At 39.7% G+C, this 27,872-nt stretch overlaps 1 protein-coding gene across 2 annotated transcripts in view; it reads right to left on the minus strand.

The window, feature by feature from the left end:
- LOC126210493 (CWF19-like protein 2) overlaps positions 1–27,872 on the minus strand; it is a 194,278-nt gene that overhangs the window by 140,113 nt on the left and 26,293 nt on the right. For both annotated transcript variants that reach the window (XM_049939726.1, XM_049939725.1), the window contains exon 3: positions 22,126–22,356. In XM_049939726.1, coding sequence (XP_049795683.1) covers positions 22,126–22,356 — 231 coding nt within the window. The remainder of the gene's footprint in view (positions 1–22,125; positions 22,357–27,872) is intronic.

Below are 27,872 nucleotides of genomic sequence, written 5' to 3' on the forward strand. Positions count from 1 at the left end.
CAGGTGTAATTGTGGCTGTAGAATGGTGCTCTTGCGTTGGAAATGGCTCTAAAAATAATAGTCACATCGCCAAGAAGAACTAAATAGAGCATATCACTGACAAAGGAGAGACCAGGTAACCGCCACGTTCTCGCCACCACTATTGGGTCACCACTTCATCAGATTCGAGAGGTTAGAATGGTATAACAGTAAGAACCAGTGTGTTTGTGTGACTTTAATTTGCAATAATAATTCAAATATTGCTGAACTTTGTGTTCAAACCATGAATTTACTCCTTTCATGGTACCAAGCAGGGTCCTTTCCTCAAAGTATTTAAGTCCAAGTATCCTGTTTGTGAAAGACTGATATTAATCCATGTTATTTTATGTTGAATTTATGAAAAGCTCCAAGTTACTTTGAATAGTTTCTACTTTACAATGTCATTGTTTAATGTGTAGGAACATTAAAATTGTCAGTGAAAACTACTTGCTTCACAAGTAATATAAGTGGCACATAATATTTATCAGATGAAAAGTTTTTAATTTACTATGAATTGCTACAGTTGGAAAGTGCCAAAGTTATAGTGTTGATGAACAAAATTGAGGTTAATTTAAAACCACCTGCTTCACAAGTGATGTTATGAGGTACTTAAATTTTAATCTGTTTTGAAGTTAACTTTTAATTAAAGACTTTTCTGAAGTTTGTAGAGAGTATTGTCAGTGCAAATAGTATTAAAATATTGCAAAATAAATGATCTTAAGTGGGGAAGTAATTCAGATTTTTTCATAATTCAAAATATTTTTCTAAAGCGTGTATAGTTTCCTTATATAAAGAAGGGATGGTTTGAGGGACCCCAGTTCATTTTTTTTTATATCAGGAAGAAACCAAACTGAATAGTTGTTTTCTAGCTAAAGAATCTAGAAGTGATTATTTAAAAGAGTATAAATAAAAGGTATGTGTAAAGTGTTATCTTACTGCATTTGTGTTGTGTTTATGTGTGTTAGTCAAAATATAATTCTTACCAGATGCCACTTAGTCTTGTGTATGCCCTAGGGAACAATTCATGTGCAAAATTAGTGAAAGGTAGAAGTGAAGATTGTGGTTAACAGGGATAAAGCCTCTTTTTCCATTTCTGTGACTGCTTAACTACGCTGTCGATAACTATTGCTACCCACTGTGTAGTTCGTCTGGTTATTGTGGTTGTTCATTGCACTTGATTAAAAAAGGATTTATGAAAGTTACTTTTGCAAGAGTAAAAATAGATTCATTACAAATAATGTTTCCACAGTATTATGCCTAATTAGGCTGGTGACCATTTTATTTTTCATTTACAAGAACTCTGTTACTGTAACTTCTTGCAAAATTTTAGTCTTTCTGGTATCTACTAACGGCTACCATTACGAAATTCACATTTGATTCCCTCTGTCTGTTAGGTAACACACGGTCAACTTCAATAAATCCCCCCAGAGGGGTAACATTAACTGCAGGTTCAAACCAAATTTGGTAATCATTAATACACAGTAGTGTTATAACTGGTGTCAACACAATCCTCCTTAATATGAGAAAACCATTTTCTCGCTATGCTTTATCCAATGGATTTATCCCCATACATGGCACAAATGTTTATGACTGCCTCCCCTGCTGTTACCCGACTACTGAACTCAAACAGAAGAACATGTCGGTAATGTTTTGATTTCTCCACCTGGCAATTCATTTTTTAGTGTCCACAGCGCTCTCTCTCTCTCTCTCTCTCTCTCTCTCTCTCTCTCTCTCTCTCTCTCCCCCCCCCCTCTCTCTCTCCAAATGGTAAAATGACAATACATAAACTCAAATATCAACAGTGAACTACAAATAAAAAATGACAACCAATAAATAAATCCAACCAGAATACCAACACTCAAAACAAAAACACTACAAACTTATGCTCAATACGCACACACAAACCTAGATACGTGCATGTACACCTCCGTAATGACAGTTGTTCACATCTTGACTTGACTGTTCTCTCTCTCTTCATTTTGTTTGTTTCTCTGTTGAGTGATTGCAGGATGTCTTCCGTCCTTATTCAATCAGTGCACTCATTCTTCAAGAGACTACTGTACCACTACATTTCACAGGCTCCTAATCATTTCGTTTCTGTCTTCCTCAGTGTCCACATTTCACACCCACACACACTCTACAGGACCAAAAGCATCCGGACACCCCTATATAATGGGGAATAGTCCACCTGCTGTCGTGGGAGGTGGACCTGCCGGTATAAAAAGAGGAGGGCAGTACTGAGCTGCCAATTGAGAAACAGTAACAGTACAACACGTCATTCGGGAGAGCTCAGTCACTCCGAATGCGGACTAGTCGTTGGAGTAACAAATCTGTCGAGGACGCTTCCACTTCGCTACAGCTGTCCGAGTCGGCTGTTAGTGAGGTTAGTGAATTGGAAATGCAAAGTAACATCCGCAGCTAAACAGTGACGGGCAGACCTCATGTACTGACCGGCAGGGACCGTCCGGTACTGTATAGGGTGACTATAAAAAAATTGCAATAAATTGGTGGAAGGAGCCTCTGGTGAGTTACAAGCAGTCCAGCTAACACAATGACCATGCACAGGGAGTCGAAAAGGATGGTAAACAGTGGTTCAGCTGCTCCTCATACGCCACACATTTTCATAGTCAGTGCTAAGGGATGCTGCAGGTGGAGTCAAGAGTAATACCATTGGGCAGTGTACGACGGGAAACGAGCGATTCCAAATTGTGAATCGCGCAAAATCCTGCAGCAATCCAATGGAAGAGTTTGGGTTCGGGTTTGGCAAATTCCTGGAGAAAATTACCTCCCATTGTGTGTAGTGCCTACAGTGAAGTACAGAGAGGGTACTGTTACTGTGATAAGGATGTGGTCCACTTATTGCTCTCGAGCAAACTACATACGGGAAGATACGAACACATTTTAACTACTGTACGCTCCACACAATAGGTGGACAGTTTGGAGATGACGGTTCCTCGTGTCAGCATCACAGTGGAACCCGTTATAAAGCCACACCTGTGAGGCGACGGTTTGCAGAAGGCAACTTTTGTGAAACGGACCGGCCGGCCGAGGAGCCCGACCCGATCCCGACAGGACACCTCCGGGTCGAGTAAACTCGCGACCCCGGAGTCCGGCACCGCTGTCTTCTCCGGTTTCGGCTCTCGGGGAAGAAAGGGCTGCCACACCTCTGCAGATATTCAGACGCACCACTGAAAGAGTCCCCGGCATCACAAAGTGAGAGAGTGAACACGGCACATTTCAATGTCCACTAATATGTGTCCAGATACTTCTGATTAGATAGTGTGGATGTGTTCCAAATGTAACACTTACTAAGCATTTTTCTGGGTTCGAAGTTTATATTTTTGGATGTCAGGAGCTGTTTCTTTGTACAGTGAAACCTCTTCAGTCCTGTGAAATCCTTGCTACATCTTTCTTGTACCTTTCTTCTTTATCTATACTACTTCCACAACAGTTAGCTTTAACGGTTTCTCAGACAGTCTCCTGCACGAGTTCGACATTTAGGCAACCACTGTGTCCACATTCTGCACGTGCCACTACCTAAGTTTGCTTTTTTTTTTTTTTATTGTGTGCATATTACAGACACCACTCAGCACACCTTCCATTACACTTCCCATTCACTTTAAGTGACTGCTACTTTGTCATCAGCACAATGTTCTGTGCTGATTTCCTGTCCACAATCAAACAACTCCCATTCTGAAACATTAGTTTACTTTCCTCTCCAAATACAAACCGGATATCAACGGTGGCCACGAGCGACCAAATTTCGGCATCTCACATTTTCTCAAATCTCTGCCACTCCAGACCACTTTCCGCAGAGAATGTGGACCACCATTCATATCCTGAAGATGCAACACTGCCTTACAATAGGAAACATTTTATTGCACTCCACACAATCGGATACCTTCTCCATCTCCACATCTAGGAATGCAATACAGGTTACATTTTTTCCAAAAATCTGTCCTCTATTGTGAATTGCAGAGTTAAATTTTGTTCTCTATCCTAAAATAGAGCTGGTCCTCTCCTCACCTACTTTCAGTTTTCGTTTCAGTCTTTGATAAAGTTCTCTCACTTGTATTTCTTGCGCATGTGGGACTAGACTGGCTGTGGAGTAATTCTCATATATGTGCTTTTCCTTTCTTTGTACATGTGCTATAGAAACCAAATTAGTAATAAATAATTTAAAAAGCAGGATTTAATGATTTCAGAAGTCTTTTATCAACCGCATTGCAACATCAGTAGGAAATTACAGAAATGGATAAAACAAATAAACAAATAAAGCCAAAGACTGCACTACATTAAAACTTGCCTACTAAAAAATATATGCCAATTTGTGGAGTTTCCTCACTTGACTACAAAGTCAGACATGGTTACAGTCATAAATCTTCAGAGATCAGCTACTGAACATAATACAAATAATAATTCAAAGAAAAGACCAATAGAGTGGCCTATTTCAACTGTGCTCTGTGGAGTACGGGTGTCCCTGAATGCGAACCTGTCCTGTCAGTTTTCCTGCAGCAGGCATAGGTAGTGGAGGTTACCCGTCACACAGCCCTACTGTTCACGTTCCACGCATGCGTGAGCCACTCACCCATATGTGCCCCCGCGTGGGCACTCGAGCTGGAACAGCCTGCAATACAGGGAACAATGGAATTTTTCAACAGGCATATTTCTTGTTGTCGTTGAGTGCTACATTAAGTCTCTACAGGTACTGTTATCACCTTTTTCTTTATTTTCTTCTTCCATTGCCCATTACCTTTTCATCTCTAATCACCCTTCTCCTGATTCAGTACCCCGAAAGTTACTGTTTACCTGCTGTGTGCAGGATCTACAGTGCCCCATTTCAATTTTGAGTCTACCTTAACAACACTTTCCTCCATACTACAGCACTGAACTGATAAGATAGTTGTTGCACTAAGAGCTGTTTATCTGTGGCTACAATCCAGAACAGTCAACAGTGATGCCTGTCATCAATGTTCAAGAGCCACGTTTGAGAGCGTGTCAGACCACTCAAAGTATTTGTAACACTGCCTTTGAGCTTTGGGACTAATGTTTTCCCATTAATTTTCACTTGAAATATTACAAGTATGCATCGCTTTTCATTGTTTCTGTCCTGTATTTTCGATAGGAACATAAAGAAAATAGATGTGCAAACACAACCTTCACAGCTCACCTGGAAGATTATCATCATGCCAAGAAATGAGCAACTTCCTCCCCACCACTTTCAAAGACACTGGTGCGAATCCTGTCCAATTCACCCACTTGGCACATCCTAACCCAGCCCCATTATGAACTTATCTAATCCCATCAGAGGCAGGCCCGCCTGTGAGAGCATCCACATCATATACTAGCTCTTCTGTAATCTCTCCGCAGGCTTTCATGTAGGCGCAGCAATTTGAAGGAACTGCCAGTGCCAAATTATGGTCGAGAGCAGAGCTGACCACTCGGTATCAGAACATGCTGCCGAGCAAAGTGAGCTAGATTTCAATGGCTGCTTCATGACCCGTGCCATCCTCCCTCACAACACCAGCTTCCCCAAATTATGTACTAGCTAGGGATTGGAAACAGAGCATGCACTAGTCAAATGTTGTGTTACATGCAACAGAATTAAGGCACTGCTGTTACATCAGTGCTATACTGGCTGCCTTCTGTCCCCCTGCAGTTCTGCGAGTACAACAGTCAACAGTCTCAGAACAGAGGCGCTATGGTCACTGCCTACTCTTCAACTTGTTAAAACCGTGGCATAGCACAGAAGCTGAGTTAATGATCTTGATATAGTGGTGAAATGGTGAGAGGATGAAAATCATCATCTCTCGGGATCAAATGGCTGTATTTTGTGCCACTGTGGAGGGTATAAACAAAAATTAAGTGATGCATCAGGGATATTATCAGAACAATCATTTGAAGCCAAAAAGCCTAGTAAACTTGGTCTCTGAAACACGTGCCTTAAAAGCTAAGAGCATTGTTCATCTCTGTTCATGTGAAACAAATCTCTTAAGATATGCATTTTAGGTTCAGTGGACTTTTTTTTCGTTTTGGTCAATACTACCTCCTCCAAAACTATGGAAAGTAGAGAGACTGCAGTAGAAAAGGTTTGTTTCACAGTATTGAAGATGAAGAAGTGCCCATAGCTCTTAAGGTATGCATCTTAAAGCCCGTGTTTAGTAGACATTTTTGCTATGTATGATCGTTCCTGTCATATCCTTGAATAAATGCCAGCAATGAAAAATGTTTTCAGCTCAAAAATAGCTGATTCTTATGTATTTCCACCTCTGAATTCATAAATTACCATAAAAATGACTGATTAGCTCTCATTTTGGCAATAAAGTAACATGTATTTTTTTAGAGTTTAGATTTTGTTTGGGGAAAATTTTATTTTTGAAATTGGCACTAACAAAACACTATGTTCTTCACCTGTTTGTAGGTTATAAACATCTGTACTGTTGTTATGATTCTAAGTTTAATATTGTTTTCATTGTAATTGGTGCAAAATTTCTGGTGTTTTTTACAGAGTAAATTTTATTAAGTACCATGAAAAAGTGTAAATTCAGTGAATAACATTTGTTACATTGTCGTGAAGTAACAGTTTCATTAGAGAAACAGAATCTGACATCTCTTGGGATGACTGCCTAATGGCATTATTTTCACATGAACGTCGGGGACAGCATAAGTAATGGGCTCCACATATATGTCGTAACACTTGGTCTGTTATACTACAAGAATGGTTGGAAAATAAAAAAAAATGATGTATGGCTTTTGCTGTACCAATGGTATGGTGAGACAGGCCATATAGATAACTGCTATTTCTGCTTAACTCTTTTTATAAAGGCAGGATTGTCAATGAAAAAAAAGAACAACTCAGTGCCTGAATAATCCACCTGCTGTTTGACCTATCCCACTTCAGACACTTAGCAGCTCCTACTCCAACCCAAAACATTGAGGTAGAAATAGAAGATAAAGACAGTGAAGAAGAAGAACCTAAGGAACTTTACACATCCCATGACCTTGATTTTGAGGAAAACAATAATAAACCATACCAACTGAGTCAACTGGAATCAAGCGATCTCATTTGAGATTTTGGTTTGTCAAAGGAGAAAGCACAACTTTCAGAATCAAGATTACAGCAATGGAATCTTCTCCAATATGTCAGGGTCTCACATTACAGACAAGATCAGAGGAATGTCGTTCCTTACTCTGATAAGAAAAACAATCTTGTTATTTTCTGTAATATTAATGGTCTGATGAAATCTTTGAATTTGAACTATGATTCTATGGAATGGAGGCTATTCATAGACTCCCCCAAGTTAACTTTGAAAGATATTTTACTTCACAATGGCAACCATCTTCCTTTTATTCCTGTTGGTCATGAAGTTCACAGGAAGACGACTTATGCAAACATGTAAGCCCTCGTTGACTCAATTAGTTATGCTGAACACAAATGGAAAATACTGGTGATCTAACAGTCACTGCTCTTTTCTTGGGAATGCAATTAGGCTGTACTAAGTATTGCTACTTTTTATGTATGTGGGACAATAAGGATAGAAAATAACATTATATTCAAGCACACTGGTCTGCAAGAATTTGCTGAGGCTCTCGTGGACCCAACAGATGCTATTCTTCCACCCCTAGGTATGAGGTCTCTTCAAAAAATTCCAGAACATTCATAATTTCACGCCAATGGTGTGTTGGAGGGAAATGGGATTGGCATCCTTGCAAATGCCTGTGTTTAATGTGTAACTGTTCATTGTTCTGTCTGTTAGTTATTGTTCAGTGCTGTACTGAGTAGAAAATTGTGTCAAAAAGTTTGTGAATTTCAAGATGGAAGACTTAGAGGAGCAAGGCTTCTGCACTAAAGTTTGCGAGAAGCTCAAGAAAACCTTTACAGAGACACAACAAATCATGCAAGTAGCCTGCGGTGATGAGTGTTTAAGCTGTACTCAAGTGTTACAAATGGTTCATGTAGTTTAAAAATGGCTTGACAGAAGTTAAAGATGGCCCTTATTCAAGATGCCCTTTGATGTCTATTAACAATGCTTATGCCAGGGATGTCAATGAAATTGTGAATGCCAATTGAAGACTGACTGTCCAAAAGAAAGCAGAAGAAATGGCCCTTCAGTTGGAACACATCATGAAATCCTGACACAGTCCCTTGGAAGGCATTGTGTTGCCATCAAATTTGTCCCATGGCTCAAAGAGTCAATACCAGAGAGACTTTAATCTTACAATCTCTGAAGAGCTTTCGGATTGCGCAAATGAGAACAAGATGTACCTTAAGAGGATCATAACTGTTGATGAGAAGTGGGTCTACAATTATGATGTTGAGACCAAGGTTCAGTCTTCACAATACATCAGGAATAAATCTCCAAGACCAAAAAAAGCTCGTCTGGTCAGGTGAAATGTCAAAGCCATGCTGATAGTTTTCTTTGACTTTGAGGGATTAGTTCATCAAGAATTCATGCCACAGGGACAAACTGTTAATCGGTGGTACTTTCGGTACATGTTGCGATGCCTGCAAGAAAATTTCAGAAGGAAACGGGCAGAAATGTGGCAAGACAACTCATGGCCCTTGCATCATGATAAGACCCCCGCACATTCATCCCTATAGGTACATAACTATTGCAAAAAAAAAAAAAATGAAATCATCCTCCGCACTCTCCAGACCTGGTCCCTGTGGACTTTTTTCCCCCCCAAAGCTGCAAACCCTGTTGGAAGAGTGAAGATTTGCAATGATAGATAAGACAAAATAAAATTCACAGAAGGTGTTTCGCACAATCCAGCAAGACGCATACCAGGACTGCTTATGGAAATGGAAACAGCATTGGGAATGGAGTATCAATTGTGGAGGAAAGTATTTCAAAAGAGACCATGCACAATAAGTAAAAGGTAAATACAGAAAACATTTGTGGACAAAGTTCTGAAATTTTTTGAACATACCTCGTATAAAGCTGGGGTTGATTACAAATTCCCTCAAACCAATGAACCAACATGGACATGCCTTTAAGTACTTAAGAGGCAAATCTCTTACATTACATAATGCAAAGGTTGAGAAAGGCAGTTTCATTGTGCCACAAATTCGTGAACTCTTAACGGATTCTGCGTTTGATTGAGTTTTGGAGGGGATAGAAAACGAATCTTGAGAAGAGTTTGAGGGAGTTATTCATTGGTTTTTAGACAACAAAAGACACTATAACTGTTCTCAGTTAGCGGCAGTGGCAGTATTCCTGGGGGAAAAAAATTATCAACTCAGATGCAACATGTCCCTTAAGGTGCATTTTCTCCACTCCAACCAGACTTTTTTCCCTCCTTGTTGTGAAGCGGTCACTGATGTATACGGGGAAATGTTCCACCAGGAAATTACTGTAACAGAACAAAGATATCAGGCCCACTGGTATGAAGCAATGCTTCCAGATTACTGTTGGTCTCAGTATAGGAGCACTCCAGAACTCACTCACAAAAGGAAAGCCAAAGCCACCGCATGAATCGCTTCACACCCAACTACTTGCCAGTGGTTCTTCCATCAAATTAGAACTCCTGGAATGTAATGATCATAAAAAAAATAAACTGGACTTTCAATGTCGTTGACATGTTTAATTGAATGCATTGTTTCTTCGTAATCTGCTAAAACAAAACATTTCCAATTGTGAATTACAGACACTAGAGCTAATAATTTCTTCTTCTTTTTCTTTTTGTCAATCCAAAATTAGAAAAAAAAAGAATAATTTTTTTTGGCAGTCAGTGATAGTGGCCACTTCTCTGGGACACCATGTGTACACATACACATACACATACATATACATATACATATAGGTACATACAAACAGAACAATATTCACTGCTCATTCATTGGTCAATGCACTGGAAACACGAGGCATGTCCAGAAAGTAACTACTACTCCGGAAAAAAAAAAAATGTATATATATATTTGGTTATAGTGGGAAACCAACTTTTCTATGCCCTCTTCATAGAAAGATGCCGCCAATGAAGGCAACCACTGCCAAAAACCGTTTTTTGTGTTGTCATCACTGTCAAAGTGGCCTTCTCCAAAATCACACTTCAAGTTCAAGAACAAATGGCAGTTAGAAGGTGCAATATCAGGGCTCAAAGGCAGGTGATCAAACTGCTCCCAACTGAATTGTCAAATATGGTTTTGAGTGACACCAACAGAATGGGGATGTGCGTTGTCAGAAAGCAACACAACACCTTTCGTTTTGAATTGCATCCAGAAGTTTTCAGTGTTTCACAGTATTGTACCGCAATGACGATTTCACCTCTGGGTAGGAACTCAACAAGCAGAAAACAGTGCAAAAAAAAGTGTTCAGCAGTGGCTGTCTACTGGTGGCACCTGTCTATGAAGAGGGCACAGAAAAGTTGGTTTCCCACTACGAAAAATGTCTGAACAATGGTGGCACCTATGTAGAAAAATAGTTTAAAAATTCCCTTCCTTGTACAGATAAACTTTGCTTTGAAAAAATGCTTTTGTGAGTTTTTTTCCCAAAGTGTTACTTACTTTCTGGACACAATGTGTAATAATCATAGTGCACAACGGTTACGTAGGTAGTGGCAATGCCACGAGTTGTCAGTTATGCTAGAGAACTCGTATACTCGCTCTCCTTTCTATGCCAGTACAGCCCATTTGTACCCGTCAGCACAGTCGAGTGACGAGCTTTCAGAGCCTGGCAGCAGAGACCGGCTAGTCGAATCTCCGAATATACGGGGCTGGTGCATCCGGTGATCGTGTCCGAGAACCCACTGGTGAGTTTGAACTGAGTACAGAGTCCTCATTTCTGATTTCTAGTACACGCAACTCATCCTCACAACACTTTTTCGATCATTAATCCTCCCGACACTGGTTGGGGTGGCTACTCCATCTCGGAAAAAAAAGTCCCTGCAAATTCCAGGTGTGAGGAGGAAGATGGTGTCAAGAACATCCTGATAAACTAATGGTGAGCAGGGGGTGGGGGGTGGGGGCAGCATACCACAATAATGACTTTTCTTTCCTCTGAGCTGAACTAAGCTATATACCAGCCATAAGCAGTAGTTTACCCACAGTTTTTAAACATCGATAATTAACATGGAATAATATTCTCACAATAAACACAGTTTGAAATATTAAGTATTTTCAAAAATGAGATTTAGAAAACTCAATAAAATTCAATTTCAGTTGCTAGGTTAAAAACACCGAATTCTCCAAGATTGCATGAAATTCCTGAAATTCCCTGAGATTTCCCCAATTTTTCTACGTAAAATGTAATTCCCCGATAATTCCAGATTTTCCAGAAAAATCTGCCACCCTTTCGATCTTCGCTAGTCCGAGCCCCACATCCACCGTCGCCCTGCGACCCTAATTTCACCCGCCTCGCAGTCCACATTCTCCTCTCCGCAGGCTCCCTTACCTCTGCTACATCTCCCCCTCCCAGTCACCTCCCCCCCCCCCCCCACACACACAATCCCTCAGTGCTGCAATCCTACTTTGCACACCTCCTGCCTACCTGCTGTGTGTATACGAGTATGTGTGTTACGACACAGACCGTGCTTACTTAGGGCAGGTATTCTTCCCCCACACTCCTCTACCCTCACTCAATGTATCTCAAGATTTCTTGAGGTGGTGGTGGTGGTGGTGGTGCTGCTGCTCACATTGTTCCAGGTGGTAGGTTCATAGGACAAAGAGACAGACAGGGAGACAGGCAGGCAGTCTTATACTTGCTACATTAGAGAATGCTGCAGAACAGCAAGAGGATACCGTGATGAAACAAAACATTGCACACTGTGACACTGAATACTGCCTAGTGGCACCGCTGGCATGTGATTCAATAAGTAAAGTAGGCAGGGGGTAACACATTGATATTTTAAAAATTTTGGAGTATTGTAGAGGATGAAATTCAGAATGTTTTGATTTAAGAAACCTCTAGCTGGAAATGTGAAATAAAGTTTCTACAAATGCTGTAACGATGTGCTCGATAAGCTCAGATACTGTTCCTATTGTTGTCGAGTACACGAGGAGCTCTATGTAACCCCAGAGCAAAAAGTCAAGATTGGTGAAGTCAGGGGAGTACAAAGACCGTGGAATTCGGCATCCCCATCACTCTCTGCCTAAAGTTGTCTGTGAGACACGGTCTGATCTGACAGTCGAAGTGTGCCAAAGCAATGTTGTTCTGAAATTGCAAACAAGTGTGAAGTTGGAAGGGAACACCCTCCAGAAGTTCAAGTAAGGCATTGTCCAGAATGTTCAAATCCCATGCATTATTCAAATGATGTGGTAATATGTGTGGTACAATAAACTGATCTCCAAGAATTCCAGCCTGAACGTTCACTGAGGATCTCATATGGTAATTTCTCACACGGGTAGTGTGTGGACTGTCATGACCCCAGTGGTGACTGTAGAAACTTTATTTAATATTTGTGGCTATAGGTTCATTATATTAAAATGTGCAAAATTTCATCCTCTACAGTCTCCTAAATTTTTAAAACACCATTCTGTTACATGCCGTATAAATTAAAGTGCAGATAATTCCTTTTAAATAACGTATCAACCCCTGCAATTTGTTGAACTGAAATGTCAAAACTTTCAAATTCAAATTCTCTTCCTAGTAGAGCACAAAGCCTAAAAAGATCTTTCTTTCATACTCATTACATTTTTTATTCCCACAATTTTGTAGAAACATGTCCATATTCAAATCATCCCATAAAGTAATGTGGATTTTCCGTTTGGATATCACCCTGTCAGCAGGAACAATAACAAATAGTTTTCTAAAAATATTTGCCACATTCAGCCAGTTCACTAAAGAAAATTAATAAACTGATTAACAGTTGCCTTTACGGATGCTAAAATAAAATCATGTAACGAAGAACATTTAATTTTGGTACTAAAAAAGTGGCACCTAATTGTGACAGATGACATACATGCACCAGCAACAGTATAACAGTAGAGCCAGTGATTTTGTTTACTTTCCCTATTAAGAAGGCGAGAGATCACATACCTTCACTTTTTGATCAAATGTATGGCTACATCACAATAAAACCCAGTTTATATACCACTGCAGGCATTATTTCATGTAACAACCTTACTGTTGTGACTCACCGATCTTTCAAAGTGCCTCCGCGCAGTTACGCGCATCCTCTACAAGCGGCGCTGTCTGCCAGCCGTGCAGCAGCCGTGCCCCTAAGCGGCCAGCCCGCCAGCAGCCGCTAGACTTGGAGTCAGTGCTGATTTGACTGTTACAGTGTAAACAGGTCTTACTTTGTTTATTTGATCTGTGACTTACACGTATTGTGTCGTCCTCGAAATATATTTGTTCGACTTGATGTTATAACACTTACCCCCATCCATGCTAAATGCTTGCATGCTGTAACACAATCACTGACAATTAATGGCAAATTTGATCCACATGACCAAAATTATGAGGACCCCACAAACATATGGAGCAGTAAAATATTTCCATACATTTCTACACAGTGACAAAATATTCACTAGGTTTCACATCTTACAAGTTCAAAGGTTTGCTGAGATTTCCTCTAGTGCTTACTATCCTACACTGAATTTTGCTGACCAAGAATAACCGACTTCTCTCATTATAATACCACGTTTCAATTAATTGTATTTCTTGATTTTAGTTAGCATCTGGTACTGAAATAAAATTACGCAAAGGTATTGCATTCAATTTGCCAGTTTCTGATAACTGATTCTCCACACTGATACGAGTGAATGATCCAGGAAGCAATGCTGTGAGAATAGTAAAATTTTTAAAGAGCTAGGTAGCTAGATGGGAGAGGTGCGTTGGACCTAAACTCAAATGAGATCTCTCTGTGTCTCTCTCTCTCTCTCTCCCCCTCTCCCCCTCCCTCCCTCCCCCCCCCCCCCACATCAGTCACCTCCTTCCTCCTCCTCATGCGAGAGATGATACAGGCACAAAAGGGGGAATCCACCAACATAAATGACTTTGACAAAGTGCAGCTCGTTGGGTGTGGAACCTGGGAAAGAGCTGGAAAACTTGGTCAGCTGTTTGCATGCCAAGTGTCAATTGTCAATGTGGAAATCTAGTTTAACTCAAGATCAATTACAGACATTTTCAGATACTTTTGCGAGTCCTGTGAAGGAATTTTCCATCCAATTTAAAGATACGGTTGATTTATCGATGGACCTGAAAGTGTTTGTTGTGCTCTTTTCAGCTACTATAATAACTGATGATGCTCTATCTGCTGTAGAGTGCGAACTGTTCACATTTCAATGCGATAGTTAATTTAAGGCTAAATATGAATCACAAACAAGCCTATCACATTTTTATGAACATTTTTTGCAAACGGATTTCCCAAATACGCACAAAATAGCTACCAAACTGCTATCGATGTTCAGCTCAAAATATCTGTGTGAAAAATTGTTCTCTCTAACTGATGCACATCTCATTGCAGTTCTGCAAACTGCAAGTGTGAGATTGATCGTATCAAATATAACTTGTCTTCTTCAGTGAATAGAGATGCAAACCTCCACATCATCTGCTGAATGACATTTCAGATATATAAAAACACATAAGCCTATGTCTTGTTTATGGTGAATTATATTTATTCATTTATTTATTCCTGTGCTTAACCTAGAGTCAGTTTGTTGTTCATTGGTTATGCTGTATTCTAAATAAGCTTTTATGATGGTCTGCTGTATTTTCTTGGCTATAGGTAGTAGTCAGAGGAGTATTTAGTTATCAGATGTCAAAGTAATTACTTTTGTTTCCTGCACATAATCTAATGACAGGAATATAATTAAACATGTTTAATTCGCACAATAACCTAATGCACTGAATAGAATGAGACATTAAACACCACAGAAATGTCACAAGTTTATATCTGGTTTGATATGTATCCCTTCTCCAGTTGTTACGGGATGTTGTGCAAGCAGCTACAAGGTTAACTTCCGCCACGGTGCAAACTCTCCTCTTTTCCCTGCACGAGAAGGAGCGCTGCTCATTGAGCTAATTTGTGCCCACCTCTGCTCTGTCTCTCTTCCCACTGTCTTCTATTATGCTCCTCACATATTTGGAAATTTCCTCATTCTTTAGTACCCCCTTTAATATTTATATCCACTGCTACCTTCATCTTATTCCTCACTGTCAACATCACATCACACATCTTTGTATTGAATTTCAATCCACACTTCCAATCCAAGTCCTTCCATACTTTTAGTCTGTGTAATACCTCTCCTTCTCCATTTCCTCATAGGATAAAATCATCAACAATCAGCACTGCTTTCATATTTTCATCTCCCAGTCGCATTGTCGCTCTTGCCATTATCTTGTCTGTAATGGTGACAAAAAGCAGAGAGGAAGTGCACTACTTGCTTCAGCCCATTCTCCTGTTCTAAGCAGTCTGTCTTGTCTCTTCCTACTTCTACTCAACCTACACAACCTTAATACATTTCCTTTATTCTCCTCGTAATCAGCCTTCCAATTCCTCTTTTCTGAAGAGCTTCCCAAATCTAGCTTCTTTTCACATTACCATAAGCCTTCTCACCATCCAGGAATGTAAATGTAAGCTACACCCACAGGCTCTGGTAAGCCCAACTGTACCGACCAACCACCAAGTCATCCTTTGCCAATGGCAACATTAGAGTCCACGCAGGATACAGTGGCCAATGTGCAGTGGCCAGTTTTTGTCCAAACCACTGGGCCAGTTCATTTATTTGTTCAGAAGAGCAGGCCAACACTGGTTGAATGCTTTTGGCCAGTCAGCGATGCACTGCCATCACAGGATCAAGGTGCAAATCCTGCAATCTTTCTCAAATGATTTTACAGAAACTATTCAGTAAAAAGAATTTATTTTTGTGTTACTTATAGCTTTATGTCAGCTTCATGATGACATGCCCATCATTTCATTAATGGTCATAGTTATTGTGATATTTGCTCTTAAGTAAGACACTCCACGAAATTCAAAAAAGTTTGAAATGAGAAATATGAGCCGCTATGATTTTACATTTGGTGCATATTACAAAACATGTTGCTGTGTATGAAATTTATCTACCATATTTAAGTTTTCTTTAGACGTGGGTGGAGAGCTCTATCGGTTACCAATCTCAAGAAAACTGGTCTGATGTAGCATACCCATTGGCGATGGCACGTGCCAGTGATAAAGCCAGAATGAAGTATTCCCAACTTTCCTCATACTTCGAAAACAGATTGAGGTACTGAAATGAAATTTTGGCAAATGATGGCACACAAAGAGAAGAGTATTTTGCCATATGGTTATTATGCAAAACTTCATTATCTACCATGTTATTCAACTAACCACTTTTGATGAAAGAATGTAATTTTCAAGGACCTTCAATACAGCTGACATGAGAAATGCTGTGAGTTTTGGAACAATGTGAGTGAAGGCATTACACATTTATTTTTGTACAGAGGATGTGTGTTTTCATAAGTTATCGACCTTGTGTTTACTCAGTTCCTCACTTAATAAGCTTAATAAACCATTGTTTCAGAATTCTGTCGAACTGCTTCTGCATGACATGTTAGTGAGGTCGCACTGAGTAAACTCCACCGTGTTTCGGCAAAAGAAGCAAATCTTAATGTGACAACAAGAGAAATACGTAGGTTTTACTCAAAATTCATCACTCATGGCACTTCCCTGAATGTTACAAATGGTTAACAAGGCAGGGGAAAATAAATTGCTACTTTTGTTGCATTTTTACTAGAATTCTTTTTAGAAATTATACAAAGCAGAGGTGAGCGTAGCTCTTTCTCAACAGTCACAATGCAGATGTGGGGTTTCACCTAATATTTACAAAAAATACGAGCACATGCTTCAGTTTACAATGGCGCTTCCCCTCTGGCACTTGGCATTTGCCTTACAGCCCCTGTCCACAGGGTCTCCTCATGCTCGCCTTGCCAATTGTGCATCTACTGGCCACGTTATTTTGTACATAGTCTAACTCTCACATCCACACATTGATGCCAATGCTGGCACCGACAATGGTCAATATTTGTGGGACAGTGTCCACAAACTGAAGCCAACATTCAGTCAAACTTGTATACAGCGAACGTAAACATGCCTCGTGCACGGATCATGGCCAGTCGATTTGCAGTTTTCAGTGTGAATAATATTGCTCCACTGTTCCCGAGACATTTCGAAAAACGTAACTTGAAAATAATTATGATGATGACAACTGAATGAACAAACAAATTTGGTTTTGCAATGGCAAAAACAGAAAGCAAACAACGTTGGTGCCAATATGTCATTGGCATATCAGTATTGGCCCACCGTGCTTTGATGCTCAGTCAAAATACCGAAAAGTGACAGACTCGTATCGATATTGTGGCCAACATCGGTTCCGATGGTATTTTATCGATTCACACATTTGATTGACACTGTTGGTGCCGATGTTGGCCCCAATGTGTGAACCCGGCCTTAGACGCTGTACGGAGGGCGTGGGATCAGCACACTGCTCTACTGGTTGTTGTCAGTTTTTGTGACCTGGAACCACTACTGTACAGTCAAGTAGCTCGTTAACTGCCCTACAAGGCTGAGATAAATCCATACCATTTACCCCCAATAAAGAAATATTCCTGGCAGTACCGGGAACTAAACCCAGGTCCTCCACATGGCAGTCAACTACTGTAGGCTGGCTATCCAGCTATGGATACGGACAAAGCCTACGAACAGCATTACCGTGTCTTCACTGTGTTCGTAATGTCTCTCTTGAAGCTGACTTAACATTAAAAATTAGACCCACTCTTTTCTTTCAAAATTATGAGCAAAAAGGAATTCAGTACATCTTACGAGACCAACACATATCATAGAAGTGACAAGTTTTAAGATTTATTTTACACTTTTGCTAGAAACCTTTCATTGTTTGTAATTTAAAAAACTAATAAAGTCAAAAAGTATATTGTTCCTTCAGCAAAATGTATTCTGAGGAATTCTGGCATGCAGAAATGACACCAATTCATAAATTGTTCTGGGCTATTATGTCACGGTCGAATGGATTTCACCAGGGGGAGGCAGGCGGATGATTAAATTTTTGTGATGTGGCAGTTTTCAAGAAGAAAGATGGTAGCTTGGGCCACACGGCTTACCGAAAATCCGTGCACACAAACTGATACCTACACCAAGATTTGAACCACCACCCACAACAAAAGAGAAGCATCATAAATATGTTGGCGAACAGAACAAGGAAAATCTTCGAACCAGAGCTGCTTGATGCAGACTTTAAAAATCTAAAAATCTCACCAATGCAGTGCTTGAGAACGGTTATTTGTTCACTGAGGTGAAAAAAATGTTAAGACCACCATGTAGAAATTATAGCAATGCTCAAGTCCCCGTGAAATTGAAAGTTTTCCTTTATTCATTAAGGACATGACTGACCGCATACGAAAAATCCTGAAAAAGCAGACCATCGCAGTAATCTACACACCTATATGGAATATTCAAGATCATCTAAAATTGGCTGAGGATACTCATCAACTGCTGGAAAAAGTTGGAATTTATACGATTCCATGTAGTTGTGGGGAGGTGTACATGGGTACTACAAAAAGAACTGTCAAAAAATGACTCAAAGAGCACAAGGGCAATTATAGAAGTGGGGAGATTGACAGATCAGCTGTTGCGGAACGTGGCTTACAGCCAGATCACCAGGACTCAAGTACTGGCAGCCACAAGTGAGCACCATGAAAGGCTATACAGAGAAACCATAGAGGTTGCAAAACACAACAGGAATTTTCAACAGGAAGGAGGAGGTCGTGAAATTGAATGACATTTAGATTTCAGTGCTGAAGATGACGTGTACCTATCTTCCACTACTGGATGGTAGCAACAGTAGATCATGGCAGTCGACAACAGCCAATTGCGCTCACTTATTCGAAACATGACGTCACAGCATTGCGTGGAGCAGAATTTTGCTGTAGACAGTAGCGAGCCAGAGTGTGAAAACAAAGCTAATATCCCCCTTGAAAACATCATTTGTGGATGGGGATGAAACGGGTTTTAAGGTGAAATCCATGCGACCACGGCACAATAGCCCAGAACATTTTATTGACTGTGGCACTTCCGGCCGTGAAAGACACTTTGTTCCAACCACCTTTGTTAGTAGACTGTAAAATCTGCTCAGGACAGACAAAACTTTGAAGCTGGGGTAATGTGCAGCTTAGATATATGTGACAGAGGTCATTTTTGACACCCTAGTGGTGACAAGAGCCACTCATATTTATTTTATTTAATGAAAGTTTTTTACTGGAACTGTTTTGGGCACACCGCATTCCATTCTCCTTACATCAAGTACTCTCCATTAAGCTTGGACTGCCATAAAGTTGAGAGAGTGCACCTTTCATAAAAACAAGGCATGACATCTCTAAGCAGTTACCTACAGTATTCTTTTTCACACAATGTCAGATGGTTGACCACCCTCACAAATACACTGTGTAGGATGGTTCATAGCACAATATTTACTTTGCTATGTGTAAGCTGTAATGTGAACAGCAAAATCATTCTGTAATAGGTTGTTCCCTGTACCAACAAACGAGAAGTTATACGAAAGAAGTAAATGGTTGTCCAATATCCGGACACAATTGTTAATCAACCTTATGCAAATTTCACATCACTTTTTTTGTCTGCTTTTAGGACTGTCTCACACTGTAAACTTTGTGCCTCACACATGTTCACCATACTTAAGTGCAAGGTTCAAGTTATCTTTTAACATGTTACGTTTCCCACTGGTTTCACTTGTTTTAACTGTTCTAATGTTGGTTTAATTTAACTCTCTCTAACTTGCCTATTTTGTTTTCTAAATAAGTTAAGAGACTAAATGGATGATTAATATTATACCACTGACTACACATGCTGTAAGTATGTTTCAAAAACTGACAAAGTTTCTACTGTTCCAATTTATTTCGTACTTTGTTATGTTACAAAGTTGGTGTTTCTTTTGTTATCTATCAATAATCAACACGTGGTGTGTCCAAAATCGGTTCAGCTAAAAGATTCAAGAAACAAATTAAATTTAACATAAGCAACTTTTGTTGAAACTCACGTATCAACGATGACCTCCATCACAAAACCAAAGTCTTATAGTGTGCTAATTCTCCTCCTTTGTTGGCTGCTGTTATTATTGTTGTTATTTTTAAGTACCCCTTTCTAAGGTTGTTACTCTCAGATGCTGTCATAAACTTTTGTGGTTCGTGCAGAATAGCATGAAAATAATTGCTGCCCACTTCAGCCATAATTACTGCCTCTTTATCTAGCACTTATATAATTTCCCGCTCATTCAATAAATGGGTATATCTGTGTGAACAACTACAATAAACAGTGGATATAAGCCAGCAGTCGAGTACACAGAAATTTTGCGGTGATACGAGTGCAATGTGCCAGTGTCGGTCACTGCTGCACCTACCCTGGAACATTACAGGAGTTTGAGTTAGTAAAAACTTCATTATACCCAAACCAGTTTTAGGGGCGATTTGCCAACACAATGGGATTTTATCCATTTCCTTACTAGTACACACCACATTTTCTCAAATGGCACTTCATATCAAGGGTGCCTATCTGTAAGGTGACTACTTAGGAAGTGTGTGGCATGGCAGCTGGTGCCAGCCTACAAGTCCATAGGTCTGGGGTTTAATAACCAGTCAGTACTAAGACTATTCCTGTCACTTGTCACTCTTTCACACATGGTGACAACTTGTCCAAGTGAAAACTGCGGAGTCACGGTGTGCTTTGTACCCCATATTGAACTGTAGGATTCCTCCTAACAGGTCGGATAATTCGGGAAGGAGAGTGAGTACCATCTTTCACAGGATTGTGTCTCATAAAGCACTGTGTGGTTCTAATTAGAGCACAGGTGCATGCACAAACCCTATGGCACTCACCCTACTACAGCGAGCAAGAGAGAGGCTAAATAAACTTCGCACAGCTCAGCAGAAGTTGCCAAATGTGACTAACATTACCACGAAATATGACAAGGCTGCCTTGTGACTCATACGGTCATGCCAATAGTACTCGTTCGTGAGCAGATCGCAACACTGCCGTGTACGCAGGCTCTGTGCATTTCCTGCACTCACCACTACACCTTAGTCCGCCCCGGTAGCTGAGCGGTCAGCGTGACAGACTGTCAATCCTAAGGGCCCGGGTTCGATTCCCGACTGGGTCGGAAATTTCCTCCGCTCAGGGACTGGGTGTCGTGTTGTCCTAATCGTCATTATTTCATCCCCATCGACGCGCAGGTCACCGAAGTGGCGTCAAATCGAAAGACCTGCACCAGGCGAACGGTCTACCTGACGGGAGGCCCTAGCCACACGACATTTCCATTTCCATTTACCACTACACCTTGCACTATGTCATTGGGGAGCTGACTGCCACATTTCCTCAGTGCTGTGTGTCTGCTGGGTCACAGTCGGCAAGTCTCATCCATATAACAGTGAATGAGGCAGTTCTCCAGGTCAAATCAACACAGGCATCAATAGTGACTATAATTCTATTTTATTTCTAAAACATCACCATTATGCCAGAAAATTCTGTAGCAAAAGAAGTTTATGTGAATATTATTTGGAGTGATATGAAGCCGTAGATAGCAATGGTGGTGCTTGGAACTCCAAATGTGTTTCAGCGAGACAGTGCACCGGCCCACATGACCCGTTTGGTACAAAACCGTACGTCTGGCAATTGCGATACATTTTGGTCTTAGGAGTATAGGTCTCCAAACACCCAAAATTTAAATTTCTTGGGTTATACGTATGGAGCATAGTTGACAGGGGCTCCAACAAATTGCAACATCCTAACATAATGTAATTGACAACCATCATTGCGACAGCACTGTGACGCAGACTCAGATATCTACCATCAGGCAAGTGCGAACTTCAGATTGATATCAGATGCCATTATTTGAGCTAAATTGTGCTAAATTGTGGCATCATTGTGCTCTACTGAGATCGCAGCATGGGTACTGTGGACAAAGGATTTTTTAAAACATTGAGTTTACAATATTTCACTAATAAAATTATATTTACAGAAACAAAAATTTTGCCAGACATTTGTGAAGCACCATGTACTTGGGCACAGTCATTTGAAAATACTGCAGTAGCCCAAAACTGTACTTGCAATGTCGGCCTGAAAATTGTACACAACATTAACACAACTCACCATATCGAGGTTCAGCCTGTCATTATCTGGCTTTTCTCTGACACCACCACGGATTTCAGTGTTGTCCGTTCCACGTTCTAGCAGGTTCGAAATGTCAGCAGTCGGGATCATCCATGCGTCTCTTTCCTGAGGCACATTATCTTTTCTGACAGTTCTGTCACCACTATCTTCTTTCTTCTCATCTGCCTTCTCCACCCACTCTTCTTCGTCATCATCCTCTCCGTCACTGTCCTGTCAGAAACCATAAAACTGGTATCAATAATTTAGTAAATATATGTCAATGAGTTCAGTCCCAGTAGAGAAAACTGTCCACAAAAGTGAAAAATTCAGGCCTGAACTGCAAACTATTAGACGGCAGTCCAGCAAACAACTATTAGGGAGTTAGCCAATGTTCACTGAGTTAGAGTAAACCAGTGTTCAGAACTTTTGCCACAGTGCCACATGTGTTCATCACCCTAAGATAAATATTTATTTTGTACATTATTTTAATAAATGATTATTAATAATTTCTTATTGTGTTGTCCATCGTAAAAGCTAAGATGATAATCTGGGAAGCAAGAGAAAGAGTTATCCATTTCCTGAATGGATAACTCATTCTGCAAAAACATTTCTTACATAAAGCAAATGGGTTTGACAAAGTACTGCAACAAATGGGATTTGGAACACTTTCTTTGTCTGCCCACATTTTACTTATTTCCCTTCCATTTTTACCAACTGAGGACCATGTGATAATGTCAATTCCTTCTCATCTGCTGTCTTCTACTCTTCCAATATTCTCTCACGTTTCTATCATGTCAGTTTTTTAATTCTTCAGATTGCTTCACACTTGTTGCATTACTGCTTCCTTCTGAAAATATCTCTTTCTCTTGCTTCTTTCGCTTCTATGTTGAGAATTTCTAAATCTGTTTTAATTCCTCTCATTCAGCCTGTTGTTAAGTTCTTTTCCCAGAGATACTTGCAGCGTGTTTTGTCAGCAAATTGCAATTTATCTCGCATAAATGTCAAAAACTGCAGACTATGCTGAAGCAGAGTGGCTCAAATGTCTCAACAGTATGGATAACTGTACTGTAGGTGCAACCACAAGCAGGGGTATCTGTGGAGAGGCCAGGCAAATTTGTGATTCCTGAAGATGGGCAACAGCCTAACAGGAGAATGTCGTCAACACGAAAAACAAAACTCTCATTATAGGGATTGGAGGGTGGAATGTTAGATTCCTCAACCCAGTAGGAAGGTCACAGAATTTAAAAAGAGAAATGGATAGGTTGAAGTCAGATGTAGTGGCAATTAGTGAAATGTGATGGTAGGAAGAACAAGACTTCTGCTCAGGTGAGTACAGGGTTAGAAATACAGATTCAAATAGGGCTAGTGACGAATTGGCATAATAATGAATAAAAAAACTAGGAATGCGGGTAGACTACTATGAGCAGCATAGTGAACACATTTTTGAAGCCAAGATAGACGGAAAGCCAACATTTACCACAGAGGTACAAATGTATATGCAAACCAACTAAGCAGGTGCAAAAAAAAAACGGAAGAACGTACGATGAGATAAAGAAAAGTATTAGGATAGTTAAGAAAAATGAAAATTTCATTGTGATGGGTGACTGAAATTTGAAGATGGGGAATGGAAGAGAAGGAAAAATAGTAAAAGAGTATGGACTGGGGTGAAGGAATGGAAGAGGGAGCTTCCAGGTAGAATTTTGCTCAGAGCATAAGTTTATTACTGCACTTTGCTTAAAAATCATGAAAGGAAGTTGTCTACGTGGAAGAGACCAAGGGGTGCTGGAAGGTTTCAGATTGACTACATAACCGTGAAGCCAGTGATTTTGAAACCAGATTTTTAAATGTTCCTACAGGCAGAGGTGGGCTCTGACCACAAATTACTGGCCGCGAACTTCAAGTTAAAACTGGAATTATGTCAAAAATTAGGAAATTATGGAAAGAGAATGTTAGGCAATGACTCACTGAAACAGAAGAAGGGAATACAACAGATGACAAATGGGTAGCTTTCAGAGATGAGAGATTGAAGACAGCAGAGAATCAAAAAGGTAAAAAGACAAGGTTAGTATATATCTTGGATAATATGGAAGATATTGAATTTAACTGATAAAACGAGAAAATTTAAAAATGCAGCAAATGAAGCGAGCAAAAGAGAATGGAAACATCTAAAAAATAAGATTGGCAGAAAGTGCAAAATGGCTAAGCAGGAACGGCTAGAGAACAAATGCAAAGTTGCAGAAGTATATAAAACTAGGATAATAGTAGATATCACCTACAGAAAAATTAAAGACGCATTTCAAGGAAAGAGAAGCAGCTGTTTGAATATCAAGAGCTCAGATGGACAACCAGTACAATCAAAGAAGGAGAAGCTGACAAAGGAAAGGAATATATAGATGAACTATACAGCAGAAATGAGATTGAAGGTAATATTATAAAAAGGGAATATGACACGGATGAAAATGAGATGGGAGCTATGATGCTGCAAGAAGGATTTGATAGAGCACTGAATAACTTAAGGCTAAACAAGGCTCTTGGAGTACACAACAATCCCTGACAAGTATCAAGATACTTCAGAGAGCCAGTCATGACAAAATTATTCCATCTGGTGTACATGTGAAGCAGATAAAATTCCCTCAGAGTTGAAGAAAAACATAATAATTCCAATTAAAAAGAAAGCAGGTGCTCACAGGTGTATATACTGCTGAACTACCAGTTTTTCAAAACAGACATCAATTCCGGAATGAGGCACTGGCAGAAGTAAAGCTATGTGGACAGATCTTGAGTTCTGTTCAGGTAGCTCAGCTGCTAGAGCATTTGCCTGCAAATGGCAAATGGCCTGGGTTCTAGTCCCAGTCCAGCAAAATGTTTTAATCTGCCAGGAAGTTTCACTGACATGAATTATTTACAAAAGAATGAGAAACACTTGTTCCGGAAAAATGAAGGAAAATGTGAGGCAATAATGATCCTGCAACCTATCTTAGAAGCTAGGTTAAAGGAAGGCAAATCAATGTTTATAGTACTTGCAGACTCAGAGAAAGCTTTTGAGAATGTTGACTGGAATTTTAAAAATTCTGAAGGCATGGGGGACAAAATGCAGGGAGTGAAAGATTGTATACAGCTTGTCCAGAAACCAAACTGCAGTTATAATTGTTGAATGTCATTAAAAAGAAGCAGTAGTTGAGAAGGGCGTGAGACACTGTTTTAGCCTATCCCCGAAAATATTCAATCTGTACAGTGAGCAAGCAGTAAAGGAAACCAAGGAGAAATTTGGAAATGGAATTAAAGTGTAAGGAAAAGAAATAAAAACTATCAGGTTTGCTGATCACATAGTAATTCTGTCAGAGAGACTTTGAAGAGCAATGGAATGGGTATTGTCTTGGAAATAGGTTATAACAGAAGCGTCAACTAAAATGAAATGAGGGTAATGGAATGTAGTCTAATTAAATCACATGGTGCTGAGAGAATTATATTAGGAAATGAGATATTAAAATTAGTAGATGAATTTTGTTATTTGGGCAGTATAATAACTGATAACAGCAAAAGTGAGGAGGATATAAAATGCTGACTGGCTACAAGGAAAGCATTTCTAAAAAAGAGGAATTTGTTAATTTTGAATGTAAATTTAAATGTTAGGAAGTCTTTTCTGAAAGCATTTGTCTGCAGTGTTATCATGAATGGAAGTGCAATGTGGACTGTTCAGACAAGAAAAACACAGAAGCTATTGAAGTGTGGTGCTATAGAAGAATGCTGGAGACTAGATGGATAGATATTGTAATTAATGAAGAGGTACTGAACAAAATTCGGGAGACAAGAACTTTGTGACACTAATTGATTAGAAGACAGTATCGGTTGATAGGAGACTTTCTAAGGCATTAAGGAATGGTCAGTTTAGAGTATTAAATGGAAGTGTCTGGGGTAAAAACTGTAAAGGCAGACCACGGAATGAATATAGTAAACAAGTTCAAATGGATGTAGGTTGCAACAGTTTTTCAGAGATGATGAGGTATGCACAGGATAAAGCAGCATGGAGAGCTGCATCAAATTAGTCTTCAGACTGAAGACCATAACAACAAATGTCAAAATAATATCACCCTTCTTTTCCTTGTTGTTTCTGTTATTTGTTTTCTATGTTCTCGTACATTTCATCACTACTTCATGATGGCTTCTGTGCTTCTTACTGCATCTGAAATTTTCCTTGACAGTCTTCTTCTTAGTATTTCTGGCTAGGCATTTGCTTACATAATGCATTCTGGTTTCACTACTGTGTTGTAATGCATTATTTTTGCATTTCTTGATATGCACTTCTCTATGTGAATAAATCATATTATTCCCCATGCTCTCTCCAGCGGTGTGTATGCCCTTTTTACTTATTTATTTATTTATGCATTTCTCTTGCCTGGGAAGATCAGGGGCTTCGGAACCTCCCTTACATCAAAATTTCTATAGTGTAAGCTACGATTTTCATAAGACATGAGCGGTAGTTATATAATGATGATGGCAATAAAAAATGAGTCTACAGAATTTACGAAACTTTATTCTTATTAGTACTGTGTTAAGGAATTTCCTTATTACATCTTTGTCGAACATGAGTAAATGATATTTAACACAAATGTTTGGCAGTGCTACAGAAGGAATCAATGTGGAGCAGAATCCGATGGGCCAGAGGAAGTGGCAAAAATAACTGGGGGAGATTAGCAGATGGGATGGAAAGAAGAAAACAGGAAAAGAATAGGACAAGGAAAGTATGACTCATTTACAATGTGACAGAGACTGGTTCCACTAGGACAGAAGGCAGACAGATGGGATGCTCCAAGAGGTAGACTATGCTGAGTACAAGAGATAGAAGGTATAACAGATAAAGATTTTATCTGCTCTCGAACACAGAGCGGTTTCGCATAACACACGGGTTCTGTGTACCTTGTTCCAGAGTCTTATGGATGAAATGGAAAGTGAGATGAAGAACAATTTTGTTTAATCCAAAGGCACAACCAAGATGCCAGCCTTATCTGTTCTGTTATTGCAAAACTTAGTTTTATGACCAAATTTTACATTTTAGATGTCACTGTTAGATCTCATCACCTTTCTGAGTATGGTACCACTGTTCAGGTCACAATTTAGCTTCCACAATGTGTGAATGGAGCGAAATACGATGTTTAATCACAATTAATGGTTGTGTATAGCAGAAAGAAGTCTTATGTGTAGAAGGATAAGCCAAATGTGAAGTCAAAAAGTGAATCATAGTTTTAGTGTCACAAATTAGTTCTAATACCATTACTGTATTTTCCTCATGAATAACAGCAGGTAAGTAAATATTCATATTTTAGTATATTTACAACATTTATGTATCAATATACATAGATCAGCCAGAACTATATGACCACCAAGTTACTATCGATATAAACTAGTCCAAGTGATACCAGCATCACTTGGCGAGAAATTACTGCTAGTCAGACACGCACAGTGCCCACGTAGTACCATTGAGCGTGCCGTCAGTGCGTAGAATGGGGAAGACGTGCAATCTGTAGTGTCGGCAGACTTGCCAACACTACGCACACTAATTGAAAGAGGCGGCCAAGATGCACGCGCTAACTCACGAAGGATGGAGTGAGGTCTGAAACAGGAGACTTAATGAATGTGATAAAGAAAATACGTATCTTTGGAATATACTTAACTTTTAATACATCCTTGTATACATCGTTCTTGATGAGACATCTGGAGATTGTGGCGATACAAGTGACTCTTTATAT

Source organism: Schistocerca nitens, chromosome 10 (assembly GCF_023898315.1).
Source record: "Schistocerca nitens isolate TAMUIC-IGC-003100 chromosome 10, iqSchNite1.1, whole genome shotgun sequence".
Lineage (NCBI taxonomy): Eukaryota > Metazoa > Arthropoda > Insecta > Orthoptera > Acrididae > Schistocerca > Schistocerca nitens.